The sequence below is a fragment of the Carcharhinus amblyrhynchos genome, chromosome 13 (assembly GCF_965287045.1).
Source record: "Carcharhinus amblyrhynchos chromosome 13, sCarAmb.v2.hapA, whole genome shotgun sequence".
Taxonomy (NCBI): domain Eukaryota; kingdom Metazoa; phylum Chordata; class Chondrichthyes; order Carcharhiniformes; family Carcharhinidae; genus Carcharhinus; species Carcharhinus amblyrhynchos.
In genome coordinates, this window is record NC_137336.1 from 15,945,366 (window position 1) to 15,957,434 (window position 12,069).

The following is a 12,069-nucleotide window of genomic DNA, read 5'->3' on the forward strand; positions in this document are numbered from 1 at the left end:
TTGTTGAGTAGTAATTATTCTGCAATCTCACTCCTAAATTATTTTTGAAAAGTGGATGAACATAAGAACATAAGAAATAGGAGCAGGAGTAGGCCATCCAGCCCTTCGAGCCTGCCCCGCCATTCAATAAGATCATGGCTGATCTGTCGCTGCTCAGTTCCACTTTCCCGCCCTCTCCCCATAACCCTTAATCCCCTCTCCTATCAAAAACCCATCAACCCGCGTCTTAAAAATATTTAGCGAGGCAGCCTCCACCACTTCAACGGGCAGAGAATTCCAGAGATTCACCACCCTTTGAGTGAAGAAGTTCCTCCTCAACTCCGTTCTAAACCGCCCCCCTTTTATCTTGAGGCTGTGCCCCCTAGTCCTATTGTCTTTTTTGAGCGGGAAGAGTCTTTCCACCTCTATCCTATCCATCCCATTCATCATCTTATACGTCTCAATGAGATCTCCTCTCATTCATTCATTCATGCAATCCATCGAGACCAGATCCATTGATTTTGTTGACTTTTAGTTATTTAGCACATGTCCTTTTAAAGATTTTGAATAGACTTACCTCATTACTCGTTCCTTAATGTAAGGCCAAACAACCTGTTCAACCCCCTTGACAAATACTAAAGCAAAATAATTATTTAATATTTCTGACATGTCTTTAATCTTTCTTGAGGTTTATTTTGTCCACCCCTCCACAGTCCTATTGCCGTCACAGTCACCCTTTTTTGTTATTGATGTGCATGTAAAATATTTTACACTTTGTGCCTTGATAATTTAATTTCATGATTCTTTGCCTTCATGATTAATTGTGCTAGAGATAGTTACTGCCCATTATCAAATCTTTGGGACAGCCTTGTAACAGGGGCATGGATGTGTGAATGAGCATATTAAAGGCATCTTTATTATGGTTATATTTAAAGTCTTTATCATGGTTGTCCTTAAAATTTGAATTGCAAATATTTAATAGTTTTTTTTTAACTCAGTCTGACCCTCAGAATTCATGACAATTGAATGTTATTATAGTGAGGAGATACAGACAAAATTTTGGCAGTGTAGTAGATAATGATTTTTCTTTAGATTACAATGATGTTATTCCTAGATTTTGCTATTTTGACTGCTGAGGTGATACTGCAGGTGTATATTTACCTATGTTTAGCAGAGGGATTCGAGATACCAGGGGTTCTTGGTTTTTAATCACTTCCCTCTCGCTCGAGGGGCTGAGTGGCCTGCTCCTATTCCTAATTTTGGTGTTCCCTGACCTGTGTACTCATTTTTGTTAGAATATGGGAGGGTTTTGGAATAAAAATGTATCTTGTTAATAATGAGCCAAATATGCCTGTGTAATGTCTGACAGGCCCATTATAACTAATGATATTAGATTAATGGTGCTGATGTTTGGATGGCCTGGCTTACTTGCATCAAGATGCATGACAAGTCTTGACTTTGTGCACTGTCTAATTACAGCAATGGGTTAGAGGAACCCTTAGAAGAACACATTGTTCCGTCAGAACCAGAACCAGAGCCACCTGTGGAGGAAGTGAAGCCTGAGCCTGTATTGGAGGAGGAAGTTGCTGAAGACCCTGTGGTAAAATCTCCATCCCCTCCACCTGCTGATCCAGCACCAGTTGTAGCTGAGGATTCCAGGGTATGAGCAAATTCCTTTCGTTCGCTGTAGAGGAGACCTTCTGCACTTCCACAGGCCATCTATTACTTGTATTCTTAACTTCACTTCTAATAGTTCATTCATTATTTTGGGTCATGTTTTGAAAACAATTTTCGCAATAGCATAGTTTCATTTATCTTCATAAAGCAATAAAAAATCCAGCCCCGGTTTAATCTTTCCAGGGATGAAGGGATTGTCACTTGAGGAGATAATGTATGGACCAGGCTTACTTTGAAAGTTTAGAAAAATAAGAGGCATTCTAATTGAAATAAATAATTCTTTAGTGCTTCGATGGGGTAGATGTTGGGCAAATGTTTCCCCAGGCTTGGGAATGTAGAACATGTGGTCACACACCCTGAATGGTGTGGGCGGTGTGCATTTAGGACAGATAAGAATATTTTATTACACAAAGGGTTGTGAATCTTTGGCATTCTCTAAGTTAGGGAGATGTGGTGGCTAATACAAGAGCAACATCTATAGGTTTTTGGGTGTTAAGGGATATAAGGATAATGTGAAGTTGAGATAAATAATCAACCATGATCATGTTAAATAGTGGGCAGGCTTGAAGGATCAAGTGGCCCACTTCAGCTCCTGTTTCTTTGTCATTATGAATTGACTGAGGTTTTGTTTGCTAAGTTCACTTTTTCTTCAGAACTTAAGAAATCCTGAAGCTCAGGTACATCCTTGTTCTTGATTTGTGAATTCGTTGTTTAAAATGACAGTTTTAATTTGCATGTCAATACATTGGGTCTGATTTCAAACCTATTCAAAAACTCTCCGCTTTTACAGGGTTAAAACCAGACGCATAGGTCCAGAGCTTATGATCTCTGGGGGGTTGTAACACTGAAGGACTCCAGAGGATGTGCTGAGGGAGCCACTTCAACGATCCCCTTGCAAGGACAGCACGGGAAGTGCCTGGGAAGTTAAAACTTTTGACGTCACTTCCCTATTCCTGAAACCATCTGATGCACTGATTTAAATCAGAAGTTCAGGTGGTTTTCACTGTCTAAGCAGAATAGTTATCCAGGGAAAGTTAGAAGGATTCAAACCTCAACAAATCCCTGAGTAATTATAATCCTGACCCCGCCCATATCTCATAGTCTGTTAAAGTACCTGAGATCTTTGAAACTTACCTGGTTTACATCAGCTAGGGCTGTATTAAAAAAAATGAATGTGGCTTCACTTCCCCAATGCTATTGCCTGCTTGGAACTGTAAGTTCCAGGAACTGGTGCGTCGTACATTTCTCACCAGGCCTGAGTTAGAAGATCGAGTGAGAAATGTCAAACTCCAGACTAACTGAAAAAGAGTGAAGTGGCAGTCAGACTGTGATTGTCACTCCTTGGAAGTTTTAGTCCTAAATAATGTCTGAGCATTTAACATTTTGTGTTTTGGTGCATCTTCTATTTCAGATACTTGGACAGTGACTTTATGCAGTACACTTAGATATATTACATATTATTGCTATGTATATAGGTGGCAACTTGTTTACTATGGTAACTTGTTCTGGATTTCTGACTATCACAACTGCTTTTTTCCCCAGACATTCTCCTGGGCTTCAGTAACAAGTAAGAATCTGCCCCCTAGTGGCATTGTCCCCACTACTGGAATTCCACCTCATGTTGTCAAAGCCCCAACACCACAGGTAATGTAACCTGTTAATGCTAGCGCTAAAGTTCTATTTCCTTAAATCCATTACTACAGTTTCTTTTCCCACTCATTTCTTGATGACTGCTAATTGGTGTACAATTCAGTGGATGCCAGTTACCATTTTGTACTATAGATCCAGTCCTGCTTTCAGTTAATGTATACGTGCCCACTTGCAACAGGACTTGGTTGGATACCTGTGGCATATTTTTGCCCTCGCTTAATGCACAGCCATTGAAGCTAATTATTATGCATCTCCAACCCAGCACTTTGCATAGCTATAAGATCCAGCCATGTTCCCTATGAAAGTTGGTGCCTTTCTGTTGATAAATCATTTTTATATTTGCTACTCCAACCTGTCTGTGCCAGTGCATCACTTGCGTGCATTTTGCTGGGTATGTCTTTCTGACTTGGATGTACTGGAATTCATGATGTTGGGGTCTTTTTGAACATTTGCAACTTCCTATTTATTTCAACATGAATGAGATTTGATGTTAATGGGACTCATGCAGTTCCACATGTATACTACTGTTTGATGGTTGAATTAATATCAAAGACTATCCTCCAAATGTGAGAACTCAAATTCAGTGCATTTTTGGGATTTTTATCCTAATCATTTTGAGAAGTACGTATAAGAAGAGTTATTTGTTTTTGATTATAGCCCCGACCAGAGACAAAACCAGAAATACAGATTCCACCTCCAAGACCTCGTGATCAGCGAATTAGGGAACGACAAGGTGTGCCACCTCGGGGCCCCAGGCCAGGTATGTTATGTAGGAAGTTAGTAAATTTTTATTTGGAGTCAGCTGAATATTTGAATGGGTGACACGGTGATTAGCACTGCTCCCTCATAACATTAGAGACCCGGGTTCAATTCCCGGCTTGGATCACTATCTGTGTGCAGAGTCTGCACGTTCTCCATGTGTATGTGTGGGTTTCCTTCCACAGTATGAAAGACATGCAGATTAGGTGCATTGACCATGCTAAATTCTCCCTCAGTGTACCCGAACAGGTGCCGGAATGTGTCAACAAAAGGATTTTCAAAGTAACTTCACTGCAGTGTTAATGTAAGCCTACTTGTGACAATAATAAATAAAATCTAGCACCAGTAAAACTATGACTCTATTTGAAGTTTCCAAATTGAGCTGGATAATACTTATTGAACTAATGGCAGGTCGTGGGAGAAAAAAACATGGATGAGTAAACTGCTTGATCAGTCTACCTATTACATGCGCACCTATTCACACTGCATTGATATGCTGCATTGTGTTGTGTGACAATTTCACAATGCGCAATAGGATGGATAAGAACTGATTCAACAGCTCAACATCTGGCCATAGCCATGAGAAGGTGTGGGTCATCAACAATCAGCATGTGCTGAGTTTACATTTGGATATCTTTATCGCAGTAAACTGAAGACTCCGTATTGTTTTGCTGCCATAGCTCTTCTTACGTCTGCCTGACCCTAAACATCAGTATTTTCCTGTTTAATTTGATTCCTTAAAGGGTCAAAATGGAGCTAGACAATGGAAGAAATGTCTATGAGGAATTAATATTATTGTCTTTTAACCTAGCTTAAAAAACAACAGTTGAAGTTGAATTAAGATGTAGGTATCTGGAGAGACGAACTGTAATGTGTGCATTATGTGGAACCAGTGCTATCTTGATTGGCTATGAGTAGTTTCAGGTTAATTCACAGGAGCTACAAGAACAGGTTGAAAATGTTAAACACCACTGTTTGACAAAATGCTGCTGCAGCTGGTGTTCAAGGACATGCTGGAGGATCTTGAAAGTAGGTTTTTTTGTTTCAGGTCGCAATGAAAATGAACCGGGGGATACAGAAACACGGAGGACGATTCGATATCCTGACAGTCATCAGTTATTTGTTGGAAATTTGCCTCATGATATTGATGAGACAGAGCTGAAAGAATTTTTCACAGGTTTGTTGAATGTTTTAAATTATAATTGACTATTATGTGTTAGGAAGCAGGGTTTGCTTTTTAAAGTCTCGCTTTAGTGTGGATTTTTTTTCTCCAAAGATATGATTCAGCACTGTATTCACAGCATTAAGATTAGATTGTGGACTCCAATAGCAAGCTGTTAATCATTCCAGTGTTTTTAACTTCCTTTAAAGACACTGATTGTTGCTAAGCTATACTGTTCCGCAGTCTTCCAATACAATGGGAATTGGCCATTCTTTAAAAGTCATTACCTCAGGGTTTTTCATGTGAGGATGTTGTAATTGAGTTTGATCCTGTCCTTAACTGGATCATGGAGAATGCAGGGCAGTTATCACACTGCAGGTGTTAAACAAAGACAGACTAAATGCAATATCTGCAACTGTCTGCTCCATACAACCTAAAGCTGTATGCTGTAGTCCAATGATTATTGTGTTATGATTGTTGATTGGTCATGTTAATGGGGAAGAAGTAGAAGTGGTCAAGAGCTTCAAGTATTTAGGTGTCCATAAGAACATAAGAAGTAGGAGCAGGAGTAGGCCATCTAGCCCCTCGAACCTGCCCTGCCATTCAATAAAATTGTGGGTGATCTGATAGTGGTTCAGTTCCACTTACCCACCTGCTCCCCATAACCCTTAATTCCCTCATTGATCAGAAATCTATCTAACTGTGACTTAAACATATTTAACGAGGTAGCCTCCACTGCTTCAATGGGCAGAGAATTCCAAAGATTCATTACCCTCTGAGAGAAGTTCCTCTGTTCTAAATTGACTGCCCCTTATTTTGAGGCTGTGGTCTGTAGTTCTTGTTTCCTTTCTAAGTGGAAATAATTTCTCTGCATCTACCCTGTCTAGCCCCTTTAATATCTTATATGTCTCTATAAGATCTCCCCTCAGCCTTCTAAACTCCAACGAGTACAGGCCCAATCTACTCAGTCTCTCCTCATAAGCTGACCCCCTCATCTCTGGTATCAAGCTGGTGAACCTTCTCTGTACTCCCTCCAAGGCCAATATATCCTTTCGCAAATAAGGGGACCAAAATTGCACACAGTACTTTAATTGTGGCCTTAGCAGTACCTTGTACATTTGCAGCAAGACCTCCCTGTTTTTATACTGCATCCTGCTCACGATAAAAGCCAACATTCAATTTGCCTTCTTAATCACCTGCTGCACCTGCAAACTCAGTTTTTGCAATTCATGCACAAGGACTCCCAGGTCCCTCTGCACAGTAGCATGTTGTAAGTTTTCACCATTTAAATAATAGTCCATTTTACTACTATTCCTTCCACAGTGGATAACTTCACACTTGCCAACGTTATACTCCATCTGCCAGATCCTCGCTCAGTCACTTAGCCTATCCAAATCTCTGCAGACTTTCTGCGTCCTCCACGCAATTCTCTTTCCCACTCATCTTCGTGTCATCAGCAAACTTTGCACCCTACACTCGGTCCCCTCCTCCAGATCGTCTATGTATATGGTAAACAGTTGAGGCCCCAGCACCGATCCCTGCGGCACACCACTAGTCACCAACTGCCAACCAGAAAAGCATCCATTTATTCCAACTCTCTTCTTCCTGTTAGAAAGCCAATCCTCAATCCACGCTAACACTTTACCCCCAACTCCGTGTAGCTTAATCTTTTGCCGCAACCTTTCGGAGGCACCTTATCGAATGTCTTCTGGAAATCTAAAAACACCACATTCACTGATTCCCCTCTGTCAACCGCACTTGTTACATCTTTATAAAAATCCAGATTACCAACAGCCTGTCCTGGTCCCCCATGCCGACGCTATAGTTAAGAAAGCCCATCAATGCATCTACTTTCTCAGAAGACCAAGGAAATTCGGCAGGTCAGTTACAGTTCTCACCAAGTTTTACAGATACAACCAGAAAGAATGCTTTCTATAGTGCATCTGGTATGGTTCCTGCTCTGCCCAAGAAACTACAAAAGGCTGTAAATGTTGTCCAATCCTTCACGCAAACCAGCCTCCCATCCATTGACTCTGCCTACACTTCACACTGCTTTGGAAAAGTAGCCAGCAAATTTAAGGACCTCATGCACCCCAGACATGATCTCTTTCACCTGCTTCTGTCAAGAAAAAGATACAAACGTCTGAGGTCATGTACAGAGAACAGTTTCTTCTCTGCAGCCAGTAGACTTTTGAAAGGGCCTATCTCACACTAAGTTGATCTTTGCACCCTAGCTATGACTGTAACATGACATTCTGCGCTCTCTCTGTGAACGGTATGCTTTGTTTGTAGAGCATACAAGAAACTTTTCACTGTATACTAATGCATGTGACAATAATAAATCAAACGTGTTGCATATCTGAAGCCACCAATGAAACCATGTTATAGAATCATAGAATCCTGAGCATCTTAGTGTTCCAAGATGTGTAGATTGGGGATTAGTGGGGTAAATACATGGAGTTACGGGGATAGGGCAGAGGTGGGCAGTGGTAACAAAAACAGGAAATGCTGGAAAATCTCCGCAGGTCTATAGCATCTGTGGAGTGAGAATAGAGCCAATGTTTCGAGTCTGGAGAGTCCTTTGTCCAAAGACAGAAATACAAAGAACGGTCATCCAGACTCAAAACATCAGTCATTTCTCTTTCCACAGATGCTGTCAGACTGGCTGAGATTTTCCAGCATTTTGTTTTTGTTCAGATTCTAGCATCTGCAACATTTTGGTTTTATCTTAATGGGCCTTGATAAGATATTTTCACAAAGTCGATGCAGACTCGATGGGCCAACTGGTCTCCTTCTGCACCGTAGGGATACTATGGATTCTACAATGCATACAGCGACCATTTGGCCCATCGAGCCTGCACTGACATCAATCTCACCTAGGCCCGAACATCATTGATTTACCCTTCTAATGCCCTTGACACAAAGGGGCAATTTAGCATGACCAATCAATCTACCCCATCTTTGGAATGTGGGAGGAAACTGAGCACTTGGAGGAAATCCAAGCAGACATGGGGAGAATGTGCAAACTCCCCTCAGCCAATAACCGGAGGTTGCAATTGAACCTGCGTTCCTGGCACTGTGAGGTGGCAGTGCTAACCACTGAGCCACGATACCGCCCCTAATGTAGATAATTTTTGTTCTGTCTTGCTGTATGTTGCTGGCACCTATTGGTTTCTTCAGCAATGTTTGTCTGCACTTGTGCAATGCTTACATGAGTTAAAATCCATGACAATTATTTTCTGAGCTAATTGGCAGGAAAATTTCAAGTCCACTGTTTTATAATCTGATAAGTGTTTATAATTGATAACCAGATCAGGCAATAAAATGTTCATTGATTCTATAGGTGAGATCTCAAGATTCGGATCTCTGTACTTGTCTCAGACTTCAATTCTTAGATACTGATACAATCTACAAGATTACTGTTTGAAGGAATTGGCTTCATATTTACTTCCACTTTATTTTTATCTAAATGAACTAGACAGCAACATTTCTTTGCACTGCAGATTCATCTGAGTGAATACTACAAACTTGTCTGTTGAATTCCTTCTGTTAAATTGTTTGCCATAACAATAGCATTCATCTTGTGCAGAATAAGAATAGCAAGTTCTCCAGCCAGTTTAAAGGGGAGATCTGGGTCCCTCAGGTTATAAACAGCTGCTTGGTGAAAACTGAGGTTGGACAGTTTGTCATTGTTTGGCTAATCCACATTGTACCACGCAGGACATCAGTTAGTTGGAAATGTCCCTGTGGAACTCTGGTATGCATATAAAGTTGAAACATTATTGGATATCATGATGTGGCAATTCCTTTCCTTTGCAGGATATGGTAATGTGGTGGAACTTCGTATTAATACCAAGAGTAGTGGTGGAAAGCTGCCCAACTTTGGCTTTGTGGTTTTTGATGATCCAGAACCAGTTCAGAAGATCCTGAGTAGCAAGGTAATGTATGATAAGAGAACGTTCATGTATTTCCAAGAATGTAAGCTGTTTGCTTATTTCTTTACTGTTTATTATATTTGGGTTTAAAATGGCTGGAGTAATCCCTATCTATGCTCACTTTCAGAACTAGCTTTTCTATTTATCATTAAATATGGAATGCAATTGCGGCAAACCTAATCCATTATAAATTCAACATTTTATGATTTGAGAATGTAAACATAATTTTATTTAATAAAACCCAGAGAGTCTGGTCTTGGTGATTTGCACCAAGTTAGTCAGAAAGTACATAGCTGACCTGAAACCCACATTTATACTCACTGCACTGCACTGAAATTTGGTTAAGGATTGTCAGTATTTCGTACGTGTGTAAGAATATTTGGACAATTTTTCTTTTGTTTATTCAAATTCACAGCTAAGTAGATGGCATTGTTTGTATGAAGGACACTGCAAAACATCTTGCCAAAACTACTACTTTCTCTTCTTCCCTATAGCCCATTAAGTTCCGAGGAGAGCTCCGACTGAATGTGGAGGAGAAGAAAACCCGGCCTATTCGTGAAGGTGAACGTCGGGGCGATGACCGCCGAGAAAATAGACCAAGAGGACCTGGTGGACCCCGTGGTGGTCTTGGTGGTGGCATGATGCGTGATCGGGAGGGCCGGGGTGGTCTGTCCAGAGGAGGGCTAACACAGAAACCCGGACCAGGAGCTGGAAGAGGAGGTGGACAAGGAGAGCCTCGGTTCTCAGGGCCACGCCACTGAAAGTACCCTCACTGGCTATTGGTGTGAGCTGATGGTACAGATGTTCTCTCTCATGCTCTTGTGATTCAGCTTTGTTTTTGGAATGTGATTTCGACCTGTACAGATTATCATTTTTTTCAGTACAGAAAATGGCCTTTTTTTTGTTCTCGACTTGTGTAGTAGTCGTCGTCCCACGAAACATCCTGTCTGAAATTTTTATTTGTTTTAAGAAAAACGGATTTTAAAACCAGAATCTCTTGATTGAAGACAGATTCTGACTCCAGTGGATTGGGGTGACTAACAGCTATGAACTGGATTTTAGTACCTGCTGCCTCCCAGGAACGTGTTGGCCCTTTTGACTGAAATTTGGTGCAGAATTTTTAAATTGGAAACCAGGTTGCTTTTTGTTTTGCACAGACATCCATCTTCGGAAAAACTTGTAGCACTCAGCTATTTTTAAAGCACTCTCTCTACTTCGCACAGTGTTCTATTCAACAAAGGGAACACAGTGCTTTATCTGTATTTGGAATGGAACCGATGTGATCACTAAATGGTGGGTAATAAGCTGCAATGCCGTAAACTGGCGAAAGTTATCAGTTCCTGTGCAGAACTGCTGTGCTTTTAAGATCAGGAGTGGACTAATACAATAGATGTAAGTCTTCAACTCTTTTTTTCTTTTTTGTTTTCATCATTGGAAGAATCTCTTTTACAGTGGGACTTTTAAAACAAACATTCAACTCTGGCATACTTGACATCAAGACACGTTTCCTCTGGAATTGTGAATTTTTTTTTTAAAACTGTAAATTGCAGAAAAACTTTTCTGGTTTAGTTTGTATTGTAAAGCGTATGGTTGTGCCTTCTATTTATCTCTCATTCCAATCTTGGCAAAGTTGTACAAATAAATGTAGATTGCTTTATTCAATATGCACGGCTTTGTGGTGTTTGTTCTGGGAAGATGGCCATTTGGGATGAGTGTTTAGTTGGCTGACTTGAGTAAAATTGTGAAGGTATTAAAAGCTGGGAGGAGGTCTTAAGCTGGGCTGCATTAGTTTTTAATTCAATTCAGTTACTTTTTATACTGTGCAGACCAAAGTTTCTTAAAGCCTTAACCCTTGAATGGTTTGTATTTAAAACTCAGCTTTTTCAAAATGAACCTGGTTTACAAATGCTTTCTGTTAATACACTGGAATGGCGAACATAGGCCATGAACATGAAACCCAAGTCATGAAGTAGCATTTGGCTCTTGGCTGTGTTGGCAGTTTTACATAACAATAGTCCTGTAACAAACAGCAATAATTGCTGATGAGCAGCTTGTATGGGTCGTAGTAGTTCTTCCATTGCTTTTGTAGGAGCTTACTCCACACATGCATTGTAAGTTGTTTCTGTTTCAATTGCTTGCAAAGCAATGTTTGTTCCGTTCTTTGAATAAAATGGATTTTATACCATGTTTTCAACTGAGCTTCAGCTGAGTTTGCTTTTAGAATATGAAAAGTTATCTGTTCATTGGGAATTAGATGTTTTCAATTTGTAGGGCATGAATTGATATGCTGAATTTGCTTTGCTTATGTAAAAACAACATTGTATTACACTTTTTAAAAAAATGTACCACTCACTGTAGTACGAGGATCACAAATGATTGAAGACTTTGTTTTCTATTATTTTATACTTCCCTGTTCCCCAATTGACGCAACTAGGATCAAAATAGAACAGCGATTAACTGACAACAGTTACTTTCTTCACTAAAGCTTTTTGCTAGATTTTGTAATAGAGATGGAGGGGGAGGATGGTACAGAAATATTGAAGACTTGGGAGCAATTAATTTTTAAGATTATTGGGAATGGTGCAAATAATAACCCAAACTGAAAGTAAATGTTTTGGAACTCAAAATTGAGGTGTTTTGATTTGTAGGGGATGGAGCCTTTTTCTATAGACTGGTGAGTTGATAATTAGAGAGGATAAACTTAAAATCAGTAAAACAAAGGGAGAGGCAAGGAGAATTTACCTGAGCAAAGGATTGTTAGCATATGGAATGCACAACCAGAAATAAGTGGGGAATAGCAATAAACGGGAAGTGTATAAAGGTTCCCCAATCCCCTTTATAGGATAAGACAGGAGGTATTGCAGTGGGTATAGTGGGCCAGATGGTCTCCATTAGTGGTTTTTATGT

General features: G+C 40.2%; 1 protein-coding gene across 4 annotated transcripts in view; it reads left to right on the top strand.

Moving 5' to 3' along the window:
* The window catches only part of g3bp1 (GTPase activating protein (SH3 domain) binding protein 1), a 35,487-nt gene extending 24,663 nt beyond the window's left edge, over positions 1-10,824 (top strand). For 3 of the 4 annotated variants that reach the window (XM_080201336.1, XM_080201335.1, XM_080201337.1), the window contains exons 7-12: positions 1,459-1,639; positions 3,199-3,300; positions 3,964-4,066; positions 5,099-5,242; positions 9,047-9,165; positions 9,657-10,824. In XM_080201336.1, the coding sequence (XP_080057462.1) occupies positions 1,459-1,639; positions 3,199-3,300; positions 3,964-4,066; positions 5,099-5,242; positions 9,047-9,165; positions 9,657-9,923 (916 nt within the window). In that variant the 3' untranslated portion in view covers positions 9,924-10,824. The remainder of the gene's footprint in view (positions 1-1,458; positions 1,640-3,198; positions 3,301-3,963; positions 4,067-5,098; positions 5,243-9,046; positions 9,166-9,656) is intronic. The other variant, XM_080201338.1, reaches the window with a different exon arrangement.
* Positions 10,825-12,069: the final 1,245 nt, after the last annotated feature.